General features: G+C 37.3%; 1 protein-coding gene across 3 annotated transcripts in view; it reads right to left on the bottom strand.

The window, feature by feature from the left end:
* Positions 1 to 20361, bottom strand: part of LOC149415555 (SLIT-ROBO Rho GTPase-activating protein 1-like) — a 361047-nt gene that overhangs the window by 178271 nt on the left and 162415 nt on the right. Inside the window, exons 1-2 of one of the 3 annotated variants that reach the window (XM_089642735.1) lie at positions 18490 to 18545; positions 16429 to 16710 (exon numbers count right to left, since the gene is read on the bottom strand). The exons of 1 other annotated variant lie outside the window; for it this stretch is intronic. In XM_089642735.1, the coding sequence (XP_089498861.1) occupies positions 16429 to 16504 (76 nt within the window). In that variant the 5' untranslated portion in view covers positions 16505 to 16710; positions 18490 to 18545. Of the gene's footprint in view, positions 1 to 16428; positions 16711 to 17762; positions 17827 to 18489; positions 18546 to 20361 lie in introns of those variants that run through there. One more of the 3 variants, XM_089642734.1, reaches the window with a different exon arrangement.

The following is a 20361-nucleotide window of genomic DNA, read 5'->3' as shown; positions in this document are numbered from 1 at the left end:
TATTGGCAGATAATCCGGTTTGCACTTAACAAAAGCGTTTATAGCAGCCTCAACTAAAACAAACCGGCATATATGCCAAAATGTCTGACCCGGGTAAAATTTCTCCCGGTTAAAAAAATAAATTATAATAGGCAAATTTAAAAAAAAAACTTTAGCAAACTGAAAGATGCGAAACTGCGGTGAGGAATACGAGTCTAAAACCCGTGGAAGAGTGAACCAACGAAGCATGAAGCCTCCTTGCCACAACTGTAAACGCAAGTGTTCCTAGTCATTACTACAGATCTCAAAGTTCTCGGGAGTATATCGATGGTGGAAAATCTATCGCCGATCACAGAGATTATCTAATATAACAGAAAGAAAGGAGTCAAACCTTGCAGGAATCAGCTACTACCAGTACAGAGGTTTTTTCAAGTCATACAAACTTTCACACTGAAGAAAGATCAGTGTGATGTTTGTCTCATTTACGACGGCAACTTTTACTTCAAAACCTCCTACGGATCACATGCCTGGGAGGAGGCGAAGAAAAGGAATAAACGGGGCAATGAGAGCGTGAATCCTGTTCTGATGCACGCTTATTCCAAGAGACTATTGATGAGAAGAAGAAAAATGGTATCCTAAAGTTAGTTACCGCCGGGATAATACCGTCAATTCAGATTTCCATAAACGATTGGGAAACTTTGAAGTTACCAGCAAAGGAAAGAGCAGTATTATGTTAATTGTTTATAAAAAAAATTGTGAAGCAATAAATTATTTTTTCATTGACAACATTGTCTTTTTTTATACCTTAAACAGGTTCCAAAAGAAGAAGCCACTGTGACACAAATGCAAATATTACACTGATTTTAAAGCCATACTGGCATATCTGCATTTTACTCTTAATTTAAGCAATTTTCGATTTATTTGCAACTACTACTTCAATAAGCAGTATTCGTCTAAATTTTATTCATTCATAAGGTGGCATTGAGGTGAACCAAACGGACGTAAAAAGGAAAATATCATATGCGAAATCTTTAAAGCGCTCTGGTGAAAAACAAGCATTTTGCAGATATGCCGGTTTGATTTCACAGCGACGATATATCGGATCCTGAAACGCTGGAGGGCAATCATTATTTATTTAACCCCTATATGGATCAGAAAAAATCGAAACATTGTGGTTGTTCTAATTCTAATTAATGGGCTTTCGATGGCGTATAATAATTACATTAAATGATCTTGAGTGCAGATGATATGTTGAGAACCTGAATACAAGTCAATATTTGTGATATCAACGATGTTCTCTCACGTCTCGAGGCGATCTCCTTGTTTGGTTACCCGAACAATCTGATCACGCAAATCAAGGTGTCGATTATAATTCAGTGTTAAAAAAGTGGTTAGTGGTCGGGCGTTTTGATCTTGAATAAATGGATTCAAATAATCATGGAGGTAAGAATATTACCTCCATGAAAATAGGCTATCGGATAATGCCTGCTCCATACGAAATATAAACAAGAGACGTATTGCCGAGACATTCAGCATCCCACTCGTTCGGTCGATTGATGTTTATTGATTAACAAAGAAGATAATTTTCAAATTGGTACCGTCGCCCCGGGATTCATTTATTGGATAACCAACACCTCTGCCATAGGTCACCCCAGGAGCTTCGTAAGGTTTCGTGACTTATCAGCGGTGCCCGGCTTGATGGGGTGAGGTTTACCCGGTCTACCAACTACGTGGCGGGAGCCGGATCGAGAGAGACTTGTTGAGGGAGACCTTTTGACCTCTCCAACAGGACTCTGTCAGAACATGGCCTTGCACCGCAGTGGGATGGATTCATACGTCCGTCACTCCTCGACTCACCAGCTCCCAGATTCCTACGCACCCCTTGTACATTTTTCCTTCCCAGAACTTACCATCCTTCCTTTCCTAAAAAGACCTTTCACACAGCATCCCCAGAGATGCAGAGATGAATTATTTTCCTCAGGGCGTCCGTTGTGCAACAATGTATTTCTCTTGGTAAGGTTTCTACGCCTCCCCTCGTCAATAGGCAAATGCGCAAGGCCGACTGGAGTACAGGCCTGGACCGCCAATTACGAAGCAACACACAAATCGGCAATAACAACGAGTATCAACACAACAATCGCAGCCATTTGCAAATTGTCGCTTCTCGGTGGAACTGATTTGATCATGTGACACTTTCAAATACGTCGCGCTAAGGCCTGAACTGTAGTCACCCTTGGCAAACGCGTAGAAGGTTAAAAAATATCCGAGCCCGATCATCCCTTCCATTCTAACATTAGGTATACAATACATAGACAAATTAAGTACTTTTATTAAGCTACCAGTTTAAAATAGGTTTTTTTTCAATGAACAATGTTGACTGGGACACAAAAACAGACAAGAGTGACGCGAAGATTTGCGAGAAGAAGCAAGTTCGTGAAATACACTCTCGTTCTCTTGGCTAGTCTCTCCGAGGACATACAGCGGATATAAAGTGTCGTGGGAGTGCATATCAATCAGCTGACTCTGATACATATGTGACCGCCCACGTCATAGACCACGTGACCGTTGATACCGCCGCCGCCGGTCCGACACTATATTATATTATTAATTTATGACATAGAATTATGCCACTTAAATCATGCGGATGATAATCGCATCGGACATTAACCGCATATTCACCGTCACACTTGCTACAACCACACTCCTCACTTGACTCACTATAAACCGACTACAAATCAAATTTGATGAAGTGGCCAATATTCCACACCGGGTTTTATGAATGATGCAACAAAATTGAATCAAAGATTTTAATAATCAGTGCTATTAATTGAATGCCAGGGTTTATGGGCTAGTCATAAATCGTATCGCTTTGTGAAGCTCTAATAAATTCACGCCTATCATAAAGGAAGGATTCAATCAGATAATATCTACTCATTATTTTATAGGAATCATCGGCGCCACATTGCCAGTGTTTTTTTTTAATCAGAAATGAATTAATATTTTCGATGCCAATAGTAATGCATTGCTTATCTCTTGAGGTATAAAGTTGTTTTACGTTTCCTTCTTCTGGAGCCAACGTTTCAGACAACCTTGCACTGTCCATCACCATATGGGTTAATGGGTTAGTTTGTACGTGCATGTAGATTTTCTAGATGCTCTATAATTACTTCTTATCAAATGTTAAAAGTTGAGGCTTGGAGGCAACGGGATTATGACGCCCCGAATTTATAAGGAAATGTTTGCGAGCAGAAATAAATGGTAATAAGGAAAGGAGAATATAAAGACACAAAGTTTTTAGAGAATCCCGACCAATAAATAGACTACTTTTAAGCCACCTTTCAATTCTAAAGGGTAGTCCAAACTGAATTCTGTAATAATGACCCATCTGAAAAATGCAAAATAAAAGGGCTATCAGTATCAATCTTTAAATGCACGTTAGCCTGATCATTAAAACCCCATTTTTTTACACTTATCAGTCTTATCACATATTAAAACCGTCAAAATATGCGGTTAATAGTTAAGTCAATGTGCGAAAACTTGTACATATAGCGACCAAAATGTGTCAGATTTTGCGAGCATGCTTTGCAGTCCAAAACATGTTATATGAGGTACAACTGCTTATGGGAGTTTTACACGACGCTATTTTCCACTTTCAATATGGTCGTCTTGTAGTGACGTGTTCTAGTTTGGTATCGATTTTCGTGTAGTTTAAGACGGCGGAAATTATTTTACATCTGTCTGTCATTGTTTTCGTAATTATATTATGTGAAAATGTTGCATGTTTATTTCGTTTTATATTTAAAATATTGATACAAAATACCATAACTTGTGTTTATTATTGATTGTGAACGAGTATTATTAGACCCAATTGTTTCGCAAAAATTCACATGTAAAATCGTCATCAAATGACCACTCAGCGCCATTTTGTTTTTATACATTTGAAAGGTCCCCCTTAAACGCCGATTCTAGGTGCGTTTTAGATTTCTATCCAATCGTAAAAAGATGACAAGCTTAACAATATGATAGTTTTCTCTTCTACTGATCACAATTTGTTCAAAAGCTGAAGCTAAATTAGAATCAACATTTAACGGGAACCTTTCAACTGTCAAAAAAAAGGCGCTGATTTGTTGACGGCAACAGCAAAGTCAAACGACAGATGCTTTCAAGTGATTTATAATCGTGTTCGGAGGTTTGCCTATTTTAAGGATTTAGTAACGTCTCAAAATTTTATTTCTTCTATAATGGTAAATATCTGCATGGAATCGTAAATACGAAAATAGTGAACGTGTAAAGAAAGATTTTTCATGTCTCTCAAAATAGTTTTCATATGGGGTTCGGTATGAAAAAAAGCATCGTGTAAAACGCCCATAAGAATGATTCGACGTTTCCTTAGTCACGCTGTTAAACCTCTTCCTATTGCCCATCAGCTCTGGCGACAATGGAGATACAATAATAGTAATTACCATGATTGCACCTTGTTGCACAAGTGTTATTTCCGTCCCGGGCGGAAGATCGCTTCCTGCCATCCTATCAAGCGACCACACTTCTGTTCCGCAGCGCATTTGTTCATATTTATCCTTAGACGAACTACATACTCGCACATAGCGAATTTACTGCAAGAACATAAACTCACGATCACACAAAGTTTTTTTTTTAAATATTCATTTACGTAAGAGGAGTAAAATTAAAGAAATCCCAGGTGCAGAATATGAGATAATTTAGTAAATAGTTTCCAATTTATTAATATAGTTTTTTTTTTTTTTTTAAGAATAGCTAACTAATAAATATTCTTCTGCAATATTGTTTCTTCACTGGTGGGGATCGTGACCCCCGCGCCGATTGCCTTGATTGTTTTTTTTTTATGTGACACCTTACAAGGGTTCCCTGTATATAGGTATTGTGTACAACTACATACATCGAAACCAGATTGGACAACGTTGTGGGGTCGGTTAAGGAAGGGATTTGTTAATGCGGGTCTTGAAGATTCTAAACGATTCAAATAGTGATGAACAATTTACCCAAAATGATGTAAACCTCCCACGAAGAATTACATCTGTTGATATGTTTAACATTTCTCCACTCTTTCTACCGCAGAGTGACCAGGAGAGTTAATAGTTTTAAGATCGTCAAAAAATACATCAGTTATTAAAAACAGTTTTGGATGTCTATACGGAAAAATCTTACTGATGTAAAATATTGCTAATTAATTAAAAAAATCTGGTCAAATTATTCGTATCCCTGTTGAAAATGGGACGTTTAACGAATGAATTGATAGATTTCTTTACAAGGTATCAGTAAAACACGAATGTTTTATGAGGGCGACGGAACACACAAAAATTCAAATATTGTGGCATTTCGTCATTATATTTATCAACAAAAGGACACCTTCGTAAACACGTGTTCATATATATTCTAAATGGACTGATATTTTATCAGGAAAAGGATTGCCATCACATTTTTAACAAGAGTTCAATGAATCAATCTTAATCATTTTTCCCCGCGTACTTAGTAATTACAATTAAAGTAGTACATTGAAGCAACATCGGTTGAATTATATATGATCTAGGTTAGATTAGGTTACCTGCGGATCTAAAAAGTTAAAACTATTCAGATTTTTTAAATCCATGTAGCACAGGAGTTCCAGTGTGATTGCCATCGTGATTCATGATTCAATCATGGATACACCCGAACGTCACACTCTCGTGAAATACGAGTCATGCTTTCAGCAGAGGGTCAGGGTATGCATATCTAAATAATAATTGGGGGGTGGAACTGCCCGAGTCTGTGCAGTGAGGAGTGTGGGAGGTTTTGCGGGTGCAATATCCGCTCAAACCTGCGAGTCACTTCCTGTACCTAGCTTATCGCTGTTACTAGCGGTCAAGAGTCCGAAGCTTAAACCGCAGTCTTTTGTCGCCCGTCAACTAGAGAAATAAACTTACAAATGCCAACAAAAAATTTTCAAGAAAACGTTTCCGCGTGAAGATTTATTGGAAGACTTGAAATTAACCTAGCCTTGCAACTTGCAATAACGTCCAGCTATACCAGTGATCCCCAAAGTGGACGAAATGTTGGATAAATCAATGAATTAGATATGATAAAATATCAAAGTGTTATTATTTAGCCATGCTTTGATGAAAGAGTCATACATATTATGAACCGTTCGGCCTATCTCAAAATACTTTATTTTCCAACCGATCGATTTTCAAGACTGTAGAATGCAACAAATGGCGTCTTCTATCGGAGGTTGGCTGCTAACGGGGCAATCTTCACCCTGCAGACGGCAACATGGAACAGCTCAACGTAATACCCTTGTAGGGCCGTCCGAAGAATTCTAGAAGTTGCAGGTAGACCGGCAGGCTTTGGTAGCCGAAGTCCGAGGCCCGAAGATTCCAGGCTATGTTTCGCAGGCCGTACTGCAAGTCTCGAATGGTCTAGGTTGCGCTGCGAATGGCTCGTATTATTCTAGTATCGATACATAACTTTAAAATTCAGTTGAAAGCATTTTGCAACGTTGTCAGTAATGGAAATTATAAGTTTTTTTACATGAGAATATTTTTACACAGGAGGCCCTGAGGAAAATAACTTTCCTCAGGGCCTATGTCGTATTGGGAATGCTGTGTGGAGGGTCTTTTCGAGGAGAGGAAGGAGTGAACATGAGTCTTGAAGAGACCCGTCTTTTAAGAGGAAGGAAAGAGGGCGGCAAATCGTTCTACAGCTGAGCTGATGAACTCAAGAACGAGTTCACGACAATGCGCTGGTGCTGGAGGATTCAATGACGCTCGTTCCTCGGAGCGTCTTCCATTGCTATACCGGTAGAATAAAGACAAGTAGTGAAATAGAAACGATATACATCAATGGGTGGGGTGGGGGGAAGAAAAACATCTCTGAAGAGGGGAGCGGTAAGCTTAATAGGTTTGGATAACCCTGGAAAAGTGTAATTTCAGTCAGGTATTTACGGTCCGATAAATTGAAACTCCAAAAACAGTTCAGAGGCCGTAAAACACGGGTTAATTATATCCCCGTGTGCTGCGTTACCTCAGATTGAATAAACCGAGAGTTGGTTTTCAAATCTGTTACGGCGGAGAGATAATGCATTTACGATACCTGTGGAAATAAAAACACTTAACAGCTCGCTTCTTCGAGCCAGCTTTCGGCAATGACTGTAAGTTTTAAAGCAGTTAAACCGGCGCCATCTTCCCTCGCAAGTCCAGAGATATTTTGAAATACACTAGACTGCCGAAATACGGGTTGCGGTTTAACCGGGACGATTTTTTTTACCAATTACTGGAATTAGTGGTACTATGGATTACTCAAATTACGGACTGTAGTGAAGCTGAAGGAAGTGGGGAGGAGAAAGAGATGGGTAGGATATAGGTTGGTAAGATACATAATTAAGTAAGACAATTGAAATCTGGTCACTAAGCATGGATAAAGCAAAGTTTGGATTCTGAATGTAGGTTTCTCACCAGGGCGATACTGACAAGTCATTATGAATTTGCCTCATCGGGCAGCAAGAGAGACAATCGTGAGCATTTTCTTACAGAAAGTAGTTTAGAGGGAAAGTGTCTGTTTAATACGCCAAAAAGTGGATAAAATGAAAAACGCCATACGAGTTACTTTTGTGGAGTAATACGAAACACCGACAAAAACATTTAACCCTTTCAGAACGTGTGAGTATTTGAAAACACACGGATTTCAGAATTTTATTCGCTATCTAGAGCGAATAGAAAATAGTGGTTTCTGTTTTCAAATTGTTAATCTCTACCGAATTTATTCTCTCGTTTGAAGGAAATTTTATATAAAAGTTATATTTTGGTATAGGTACAGTGTAAGATTTGCCATTTTATATGAAATACGTCCTCTGAGACCAATGTTCTTTTAAATCCCATGCACCTTTTCATGCTCCGAAAGCGAGGACTTCTGCCAATCAACAGAGCGACTAAACTGCTTAACAATTATTAATTCTGCACTGACCATCGAAATTTTTACTTACGGACAGTTCAGCAAATATATTCAGACACATGTCATATACGCCTTTTTATACTTACATGTACTTCAAATTTGTAATCTTCTCCGTAGTAAATAGGTTTATAACCGTTTTATGGAGAAAATTATGAAATAGATGAAAGCATCAATAATTTAGAAAACATTGAAAAAAAACATTTTTTCAAATAACTCTTATAATCGTTAACAAGCATCAAATACGTTTTACCACTGCCAGTTTTAATTCAGGTCTGAAAGTGTTAACGAAAATAATAATAAAAAATGTGAAATATCACCTTAACGGTGCTTTCCTACCAACACACTTTTAAATATCGCAGATTGATGAAGATTTTTATTACTATCCGGGAAATGCATTTAACCCATTTTCTCGGCATTTATCCCGCTAAATCGAGAGTCTTCTGTGTTATTATACAGCAGGCTTCCAAGAAAAACAAGCAACCTCAAAAACCGGAACAGACAGGAAGATGAAGCACAATGTTTATTATAATAATGCAGCAGAACTGTGGCACATGTTCTTACTACAGCCCCCCAATAGCGACGTGCATAACGTCAATCTAAATTTATAGCGGATATAATACTGGCCGGAGCTAAAATGATTTAAGGCCATTGGCCTTCATAACGACAGATATATGTTTTTTATATGACCACGCAAAAGTTTCAATCGCTGGAGAAAGTGAGGATGTGACACCCCCAGTTCCAAGGGAAAGAATCAGACGGGCTCAGTGGCTGTGTAGGTTAAGATCCCACGCTACGATTCGGGATCATATGCCGGCGTGTGTAAGTAAATTTTAGTCGATTATTTTGTGGTTATAAAACAATTCACTAATTAAAAATAATATACAGTATATTTGCGGCACACTTCAGAGTGGTAGACACATCGCACTAGTGAAAGACCACCATTCAAAAACGCAACGTTGTTTGAATGGCTCTAGCCGTGTTTGGTGACCAAATCTGAATAGCTAGGTACTTTCCCACCTTCCTCTTCTGCATCTACTTCCTCTCCCCACGTATTAGGGATGTAACCAAAGATATTAGAAGAACGAGATGTGCTATGAGCAGTTCATACTGTGTGGAATTGTTTTGCCCAGTGTCGCTGGTTTTGTTCACCAATACTACTGCACACCTTCGTTTACGCTAAGGTATCCGCACTAATACATAGAACAGATTTCTGTGCGTACACGTCCCGATAGTATTCAAAGCACCCTAATTAGGTAGTACTCCGCCTACGGTCCGGCATAGCATAGCATATCTCGTTCTTCTAATATCTTTGGATGTAACAAACCCAATTATTAGGGATGTCGTAGTCCTACTGTTTCCACGCGGTTGTGAGCAGTAGGGACTCTTGTGAGAAACTCACATTCAGTACAACTACAGAAAAATCCTTTCGATAGTGGTAGATCCACTTTTTATCGCCTTGGTAAATACCACCATTCAGAACCGAAAAATTGCTTAAAATGGGTGTAGCGGTCTTTGATAACCAGACGTGAACAGCCAGGAATATCACCTTCCTCTCTCATGTCTCCTTTCTACTTCCTTCGGCCACACAACATACCCTTATTAGGGATGCCATAGTCCCACTGACCATTAGAAATAAGAACTCTAGTGCGGCAAAAAAAAACCTGCGAAGATGAATAATGGAATTTCCCAAACTGGGTAACAAGCAATGGCGGCTTGTACTCACAAAAATGGGTAGTGCGCTAAAGATATTGGCAATCTATCCCTACCCACTGGAATGATCGGTATGCGAACTGTACACTTACTGATGATATTACTTCCATCAATATGTATTATTCGTTCAAAATTTAATAAGATTTAAAAAAAATTGTGCTGCTGTTGCCCTGTTGGCGAATGGTTCAAAACGTCGAGTTGATAATCAAAATATCGACTACAAGAACAATGCAGAGATAATGAATATGAATTCTATTTCACACTGTGCCAAAAACAAAGCCAACGGGACGTGAGACGAACAAAAGGCGCGTTTGATGTGTGAAGCGATTTCTCAGTTCTGTCGAGCAAAAAATCAAACCCAACTCCAGATGAGATACGAAAAAATACAATTGCTCTGAGATTTTGACGGCAGAAAACTGATGTGGTAATGTGAAAGATATATCCAAATAGATAGGCGAATAATAGAAAGCAAAGCCTTATGTCTTCTGACTTACACAAAAAATGAAGACATTTCCAGAATATTATGAAAGTTTCATCTCACAGCAGTGGGAGCCAGCGATTTAATTGCTACAATAAAACATTTCAGTTAATTAATTGATAAAGACATCACGCAACACCTTCACGAAGGCATACCACTGATAGCTCAGTTGCAACCTTTCCTTCTTTCTCATAAACGACGCACTTATCTGAATGGGCAGGTTGCAATAGAGTTCTCAGTTGAACGACAATCATAGATTGTATCTTTCTTAAGAGTGTTACAATTTCTAAATTACTACATCAAATAAAATAATAGGTGCATATTATAAAGTATTTTAATGTGTGCATTTGAAATCTTAAAATGTTGGGTCATAAATTAAATATTCATGATGAAGATAAACAAAAAGCCCTGTGGACTTGTGTTGAATTAAACTGGATTTTATCAGAAAAGATTGTCTCAAGTCCCAAGAGGCAAGGAGGAAACATGGAGATTAGACGCATTGAATTAAAAACAGGAAATGTGAGTTGAATTTATTATCTTTTGACTATTATCACGTGTCACAGCAGACATGGTGCGGTTGATAGGCAAAGGAAGGAACGCTTTAGTGGCACTCGTGCGGGTACAATTTATTAGAATCCTGCAGCAGGTTTGTCTTCTGTTCACAAGTTCAGTTTTGCATAATGTCTGTTTGGGTCCATAGGGAAACGGGTAGAGTAAATGGAAATGGTTCTAAGGAAACTGTTGTGGGTAAAGTGTATAGATAAGTGAGCTTTTTAATGAACCAAGTATAGCTAATTTGGGAATTGTGGGACTGAAGGGACGGGAGAAAGAAGAATAGGAAGGCTCGTTAATGCTAGGCTATCCACATCTGTTCATCAGGGCGATACTGTAGGATCTTTAGATTTACTCCAACTTTCAAAAAATACAAAAAAATATTTAGGTACCTACTATATTTTCTTGCAGCGGAGTTCTCTTGCACGCGTCAATAATTATTACCGATTCAATCAGCTCATCTGAAAAGACCACCTAAATCAGTTCGCCAAATCGTCTTCACATAATATTAAAATAGATCTTTAAACTGTACAGTAGTCAAAGTAGATTACTGCCAAGGATTACTTCGTTGCAACCTCTCATTTTGTTGCATATTTGTATATGCAACTATTGTTAGTTGTAGAGTCCTACTGCTGAAGGCTCCAATATTAACACCCATTCTGTTACAAGTGTCGTTTGTGAGAAAGATGGAGAGGGGTCAACGGAGTTATCAGCGGTATGCCTTGTGTCCGGAGAAGGATATCAACTATCCTTGGGGGACGATGACTCGGCGTTGGAAGCAAGCTGGCTGTATTGGTATTGGTGGAGTGGTGGGTTATTAGTGTTATTATTCCCCATCGGCGATACGGCCGGAAGTGCCCATTCCGCCAGAGCTCAGTCCTTCCGCCACGACCGTCAGCGGCGTGGACTGCCTAATACATCCCATTGTCACTTGGCTGATTGATGGACAGTCAGGGATGCACTGGATGCAAGACTAATCTAAAGAAACTCGGTTATTTGGTCCGTCGAGCCGGATCACTAATGATCATGCAACTTTAAGGACTTTATTAATTATGCTGTTTGACTTATGGGGTAAGAAGCGGATTAGTCAGAAACTCGCAGTAATGTGGTCCTGATAGAAATCAATTAATTATTTTGTTTGACCTAGGGGTAAGAAGCAATACCATTACGTCTAACGTACCGCTTGATAACCTTAACTTTGCAGTCGCTAGTGTAGATTTTATGGATATAATAAAATCTATGAATTTGAAAAACTTTTTTTGGCCACCTCTAAAGTTAAGATTTTCGAGATGGCCGTGAAAATTACTTTTAAAAAGAAGTATTCAGAAAATTACACTAAATTTCAAATAAATTATGTTTGTAGAATCTTCGTGGAACACTACACATATACATAGTGAAAATAATTTGTAATTTTTTAACAGTAGTAGCATTTGTTGTTGAAATGTTACATCTCTGGTGGTAATTATGTCGGTATCCGAAGAGATTCAATTTAATAACAGGATTGCTCTTCCTACCTGCATATTGACCATTGGCAGTCATGCAGGCCTGGAGATAAAATAGTTTAATGATGTTATTACTTTCAAGTTGGGGAACATGAAAGTGAACTTTATTGATAATTGACGATATTTTTAGCAATCCGCGAATTATCTGAAGAAATTTGTTGCAGATCCTTTTGTTCTAAGTCGTATAACATGAAGTCAGTAGCAACCACGGGCCAAGCTCACTCAAGTAGAGACATCTTATTTTGATACTATCCGATCTTTTTCTAAAGCCAGCAAAATAGAGTTTAATTGAAAATGCTACAGAATAGAACAATTTTCGACTATCCGAAACGGTACTCCATTGTGCAATGCTGAATGACCACAGAAACTTCTTCCGAATACAGTTTTGACAACCATAAAAAACCAATGGAGTGTGAAATTATCTCTATCCGCGTTAGAATCAATCGAATGCAAGTTATTATAGCTATAAAATAATACTCAGTTCAGTTGAAGGCATAAATTATTATTAAAAAAATAGCACGATTCAATGTACGCCTCAAACTTGAGGAATTTGAGTTTAATGAGGCAAATCTATCGGGCACAGAAAACTAGCCACATCAAATTTAATGTGATTATAATCTCACCAAATACAAATAAAAAGTAAGCTCTAAGATACCTCTACAAACACAACTACAGTAAGCATTTCTGAGGGGTCTCTAGTTTCTATGTGGGTACTAATGTGAAATAGGTATGATTAATTTTGCACGTGTGCAACTCTCGTCAAACTCGGCTCTCAGCGGATGTAATTTCAGATTCCATAATCATTTGCAAAAGCGATAATGGAATAGATGGGAAACGAAGCGTGACCTAGGCTACACTGAATAGATAATACACACTAGAAAAGTCTTCCGTTTATATTTAAATAGGAACCGATGTCACCACAGATTTAGTACATTTTGGTACTAGCTTATTTAGGACGCGTTCTGTCTCTGCCTGACGTCCCTTTTTGCCATTACATTTGATCGAAATGAAATTTCGTAAAGACAATGAATATCTTGTATATTTGAAATTTAGGACTCCCAGACTTTTGGATCATTTGGTATTACATAATAGTATTTCTCGTGTTCTTTATTCTAATGTATGCTTTCACACCGCTGATAGCTCAGTTAAAACCTCTCACTATTTCTCATAAACGAATAATGTGAACAGAAAGAAAGGTCACAACGGAGCAGATCCATAAAAGAAAAACGCACTCGGTCATATTAAAATTCGCGACAAACGCAAATAATATAACACGAGTATGTCCTTGAAAAATGAATCAAATAATATAATGAGACAAGTGATTTGGCCGAGTGAATCAAAAATACAAAACAGGACATGTTGTATCTTGACAGGACGAGAATTCAAGGACTGCTGAATTATGCATGTCGCTTGTACCTGCTTCCGGTGAATGCGGAGAGATAAATAGTACGGAATGACCCGCGGCAGATAACCACTGATTGCAGCAAGTCCCCGTATAGAAGGTCTAATCACAGTTAGCATTTGTACACGAAACAACATTATCTCGTCAGAATCAGAACGGCCGTTTAATTCACCCCGGTGATCGGGCACTAGGCAGGTTTGGGCTTGGAACAGAGTGCCAAAGAGCGGGCGGAGCAATGCGGAAGAAACGTTGGAGCGTACGTAGACGCCGAATCAAAACACGCCATAAGACCACCAATTACAGGCAACAGACATGGCCATAAAAATGTGATGGCTGTCCGTTCCGCCTGCTTATGGCATAGCTCGGCCAAATAAGGCAGGCGGTGGGTCAATGGTAGGTTCACTGAGCCAACAGCAAGTCAACATTCTCGGTGCGCCTTTCATCGAGACATAAAACAAACTAACTGGTACCCATCAAAGTGGTAGATATTTTTAGATTTCAAAAGCCCGGTACTTCCTAACCTTCATATTCTATATCTGACTTCCTAGAGCCTCGCAGTATTCCTCGAATCGGGGATGTTATAGTCCTACTAGTTCTGGACGGATGGATGGGAGATTCCTTCTTCAATCCCATTAATACAGAATCACCTCATTCACACTCTTCTTATACTGACTCTTGACTATATGATCCTTGCTTCATTCTCATTCACACAGCATCACCTCATCCATACTCTTCTTTTAAAGACTCTTCACTATTTGATCCTTGCTTCATTCTCATTCACACAGCATCACCTCATCCCTACTCTTCTTATACCGACTCCGATGAATATTTCATCCTTGGTTCACTGCCATTCAAACAGCTTCAGCTCATCCATACTCTTCTCATCCCGACTCTCGACTATTCGATCCTTGCTTCAATCCCATTCAGAAAAAAATCATCTCATACTCTTCTGTTATACCGACTATTTGATTCATTTGATTTTGCCACTTCTTCAAGGGGCGTTCCCGATTACTTCCATTCGCGTTACATACATACAAGTCCAAATTATCTAAGCGCTCCTTTTTTTGATTCGTTCATTACACTTCCATCGGATCTCTACATTAGTAATGTAGAGTAGTATTAGTAATCTACACGATTTAGCCATCGTACAACACAGGAATCTTATGTCTAGGTACAGCACATCACAGTCCAATGTCTCATTGCCGTACATCAGGTTTGGTATCAGAACTCCGTTAAGACCTAACTTATTATTATTATTTTCTCCACCATTTTCTCCGCAGATGCGTCGAGCTGCTAAACAAATAGTCAAAAATCTTTCACAGCCCACGATATTTTAAATAACTAATTGTGCAAAAAATGTAAATAACTATTGATAATTTCGTAATTAAACCTAAATAAGTAGAATTTTTATTCTTTTTAAGGTAATTAAAAAAAACACACAAGAGCTTAAATTATCAAATTATTATTATTATTACTAGGGCAGACCCGTGAAAAATCACGGGATAGTCTGAATTATTTTTTTTTGACAAATATGTTACAATTTTTTAAATTATTATAAGTAATTACTTCATCGCTTGTCTGAAAAATGATACTTAAAAATCAAAGAAAATTTGAGTTCATTGAAGCAGATTTCACGCAGGACTAACTAACGCACAGCACAGAAAACCGAAATTAGTATTTATTATTATTACACTCTTGCGTTATACCGTACCAATAGCCTTACCGACTCAACATGACCCGACTAAAGTATCCGATTCATTTGATCGCGCCATGTCTTCCTCGGGCCTGACAGGCAATAAATGTAATAAGGTAACGAGCCGATAAATCGATAAGCAGAAAGCTATATTGATCCATAAATTATTAACATATCAGGCGTTGAGGAGGAACCCATGAATACATTAAAACGACCTCAGCGTATCTTTAAAGCTACATCAGTTTATTTAGCGGGCATTAAACTGTGAATGTTTCATTTACATAAATCAATGTACCATTGAGGAAAAGTAGACGGTGAATTGGTAACCCTTTCCAACCAGACATATAACTCCAAGTACCACCCTTTTATTTCAATCACGACTAGCAATAACGACCCTTTGATTTCGGTTCCTTTGGTCCCTCCATTCGAAATTATTCATTGAATTCAACAAACAAACAAACAAACACGACATGGTCAAAAATAATATACAATCTTCGTAAATAACGGAAATATATACAATGTATGTAAATAACATAGTTTGTTGGTAGTTGGTAGACAATGAAGGAGAATAAAATATATTTTAAAAATAAAATAATCTAATCTGTCCAACTTTGTTGGACAAAGGTCGAAGACGATATTATTGTGTTATTTATTTTTCAGTTGTTTTAGTACCACGATTTTTCTAATTGGAAAAAATATGTGGTCTTGTTTTTTGATATTTCAAAGTGTTACATCAAGATGTTACGTGCTTAACCTGTGGTGTGCCAGGAAATTCCGCTAATACGTTGACAGAGAAATTTCTGACAGAATAAGCTATGTACAATTCAAGGCGCCAGAGTTCACCGTTTGTGATTGATTAACGAGAAAAATAAAACTGGTTTAATGGTTTATAGTTACAGATTAGGAACAATTTTGGTAATGCTCGCAAACACAGCTCTATTAACCCAGTGCTCACCAGAGAGCTAATTAAGAGTTTTTCCTGCTTCAGACGAACAAACAGTCAAATATGCATTAAATCACCTTGACAGACGAAATAAATAGGATAACCATATTCTCGAAAGACCTGTTCATAAATACAATGAAGTCCTGTTCAACTCACGAGGCAGAGATAAGGATCAAATCAGTAATGACTATTTCATTGTTACATTACCTGGAAAGACGTCTTTCATGTCTGGACTGGGTGAATGAATCCAGCCATTACGCGGCTGGATGATGCACTGGAACATGGCGAAGATCTACTGAATCATCACACCATCACAAAATGTTAAAAACACTCGACAATTAAGTCAACTTTCTCCTTGGAGTCTCAATCTTTCACTAAACAAAGAAATTTCACCTTACCAGTTTATATTTTAAGGGAACCGTCTCAAAGCTTTTTTCAATACTGTATTCACTCACACGCAATCGCGAGACTAATAAATCAGCCAGAAATCTGAAAAATGATAAGGATTGATTCTAGTGTTATGGTTAAGGGTCGCCCTTGGGGTGTTGGTTATGCGTGTTTGTGTGAACCACGAACCATTCATCAAACTAAACGTATACGAGTTTACAAAAGCAATTTATATGAAAAACAGGAAATCTATTTCGAGTGGTAAGCCGGAATTATTTATAGTTTTTTTATACAGTTCAATTTGCCAGTACTAAGTCCGTGTCAGCGTAAAAAATATAGTTCAATGATCGGCATTGAATAGATTTTGTAAACGTGATTGTCTTTGTTCAGATAACAACATAAAAACATTAATTGGTTAGATTATGACGGGTAAGAATGCATGTTATGTATACAGTGGGATTTATCGCATAAAGCAAATAAGAGGTATCTTATGTATAATGTGATGAAATTGCAATGAAAGAACATGCATACCTACATCAGATAAATTAAATAAGGAAGAAAACGATGAAATCTGAACATCGAATCAGCCAGACAAAAATCTGACTCGGTTAACAGCTTTAATTAAATTATAATTTGCGTTTGCGACAAGTATTAATAGCAAAATGAAGTAAGTCAAAATATTTTAAATGTATTATAATGAATCGTTGGTTTTAAATCGGCATTTTTAGAACGAATTTGCGGTTGCCAAAAAGCTAGACGGAAACTAATATACATTGACGAGCCAGAATCTAATATACGAAATGAACAATAAAACATTATGAAAAGATTGAAAACTTATACAGAATACGTGACGTGCGTATTAACAACGTTAACCTTTAGTTCGAAATCCCCGTTGAGATAAATAATAAATAAAGATCGGGGACTGCTGTTGGGGCAGACACATTACAAAGACCATTATTTCTGTTTGACATACAATAGGACCCAAATGGAGGCAGACTACCCCTGTCAAATGGAAACCCCTTATTGTGAACCGGGACAACAACGGCACGGAACCAAAAACCAAACAAAACAAACTAATGACGACAGTCAAACAAACAAAAATGCCAAACAAATTTGAATCTGAGATAAAACAATAATTTGACAGGCGGTTATACAGTAGTTCTAGATGAGATTTCACGGGCGGTGACGCGTCACAGACATCCGTTGCCAATGGCGACTCGAGAGAACTGATCTGAGGGTGGAGGGGAGAGATTGACGGGAGGAGCGGGGAGAGGATGCAGCATCCCGGGGCATGCGCAGTGAGGCGAGAGGAAAACCTCCCCATTTCCACTTCCGGTTGATTTTCTACAAAAATGCCAAATTTAAACACCAGTAAGTGTGATGAAAAATCATTGAGCTTCTGTAAAATTAATTGAATTTGTAAAAACAAATAAAAAATATATCGATGATCGATTGAATTTACGACCGAGACAAAATTGAATAATTACTATCTTTACTGAAAAACATTGTCTCTCACTTGTCTCTTGAAAGAGAGTCAACGAAGTTGTAAGAGTGAAATGATATTTTATAAGAAACACTCCTTTTAATTGATCATTTCTATCTCAACGTAATAAAAAAAATATTGTTTCTTTTTACAGCGCCATTTATGTGAAATACCGCCTCAAGACCGCTAATAACAATAAAGAAACATGTTCAAGTAACAATCACAGTGACAATTAAAATCTTCACAGCTTTTTACGATCTACACAGATTTTCACTAAACACTTTGAAATTGTTCTTCTGTTGTTAGAAACACATTGACGTTACTATGACATATATTATTTATTTTATTACGAAGATATACACTGGTGTCAGTATTTTCGGAGGTTCGTGTTTATTTACCGGCGAAGCACATGCTGCAGCTAACAGATTTGAAAACGAAAACAAACTTCTCCGCGAAACATCTGCACTCGACTGCGCATGCCCGCTGGAGCTTGAAAGCTAACGCCACCTACCGTTCTGCCCGAACGCGCTCGTATATTAGACAAAAACAGCGCTATACAAACCATACTTCGATCTCTTTCACGCAGGCAAGTTCGGGTCATTGATAGAGACGAAAAATGTGTGATTTTTCTATTTATTTTCTACGCAATCCGTCCCTACTGCGTGAGCACAATCAACAACTTATAACCACTGAGTAAAAATATAGAGATCATTTGTACAGAACATTTTAAAATCAAGTATTTCAAGTGTCCCTTTTTGTGAGGAATGTTAAATTTAATTGCGTTTTGTGAGGGCGGGACCGCACCAGGTGTTTTTAGAGTTTTCCTTGAATAAGTCCACAGCATCCGAAGCCCGAAGCTTTTTACAAAATCATTGTGTTTGTCTCGCGCTGTAGAAAAAAGCTCTCTTGTGAATCTTGACAATATACGAGATAAAGGATCATTATTACCGCATTGAAAGATACAAGAACTCTCAAAATGTATGCCTAACATCAGGTATAAACAAAATTTAGGTAAGAAGCAAGCAAAACTGATAAGAAGTTAGTAGATCATTTTAAAAGTGTAGATATTGTATATTTGTAAAGCGCCCTTGAGGTGATTTTGCGCAAAAACGGCGCTATATAAATCAGCCAAATATTATTTATTATTAAGAATCTACAAAAATAAATATTAAAAAACAACAAATTAAATATCCTTTCATTCGTGCATAGTTCAATAGCGTATCATTTTGATATTTAAGTGGATCATGTCAGATTGTAAACTAATTGAAAAATGCATAGGTAATCATTTAAAACGAGTTCATGATTATATTTTAGAACTTGCTGACGTGTACCCGGTCTTGCTCGACTTATTTCATGTATTATACATATAAATATATACATATAAACCTTCTGAAAGAAATTCTCTAAATGATAGTGAAAACACTATCAAAATCCGTTGCGTAGTTTAGAAGAACTAAGCGGAAAGACAGATAGATAGGCGCGGAAAGCGACTTTATTTGAATATAATAGAGATTGGTGAGATAAGTCTGCTTTATAAAGATTCTTTCAAAGATAACCAGACTATTAAATCAAGCCACTAACAAACATGCAACAGCTTGTATTCATTTAAAATTTTAAAAAGAAAACATGTATTTTAAAAGTTCAGAACGTAACGCATGGAAAAAGCTGAATGCTGAATTTTATTAATTTATTTGTCAATTATAATTAACTAGCGCAAACCTGTGAAAAACACAGGAAATAAAAATAATAAATATATATTTTTTTGAAATATAAATTGTTTCCTAGTGATGTTTGTTTGTCACTGAGCAATAAATGTTTATAATAATAAAAATATTTTTTATGTGCTCCTGATATTTCGTTCTGGTCGGCAGGTTAACGTTTTGATGTTTATTATTTATGATTGTGACGTTAGCTCAGTTCTGACATAACACAAATTACCCTATGACATTTCTGTGCCCCGGGTATTTAGTTTCATTTGACAGATTTATGTTTTGAGTTTTATTATTCATACCTAGCGCAAACCCGTAAACAATCATGTATGGTCTCAATTCTCGATAAATCAGTTCCAATTTTGAAAAAGCATTTATAGATTTATCGCTTTTCTAAATTCTACAAAATAATACCATTTTTAAAATGATGATACTTTAAGGCGAAGCTTAATGCTAAATCACTATTTTCGTTAATCTTTATAACGAATTGGTGTACATTGAGAATACAAAAAATATGCTTTAGATAAATTATAGGTTTTCCTATCGTTTCGCTTGAGTAGA

The sequence above is a fragment of the Hesperophylax consimilis genome, chromosome 18 (assembly GCF_061612785.1).
Source record: "Hesperophylax consimilis isolate HC1 chromosome 18, BYU_Hcon_1.0, whole genome shotgun sequence".
Lineage (NCBI taxonomy): Eukaryota > Metazoa > Arthropoda > Insecta > Trichoptera > Limnephilidae > Hesperophylax > Hesperophylax consimilis.
The sequence above is the reverse complement of the archived record's forward strand: the minus strand, read 5'-3'. Positions and strand labels throughout refer to the sequence as shown.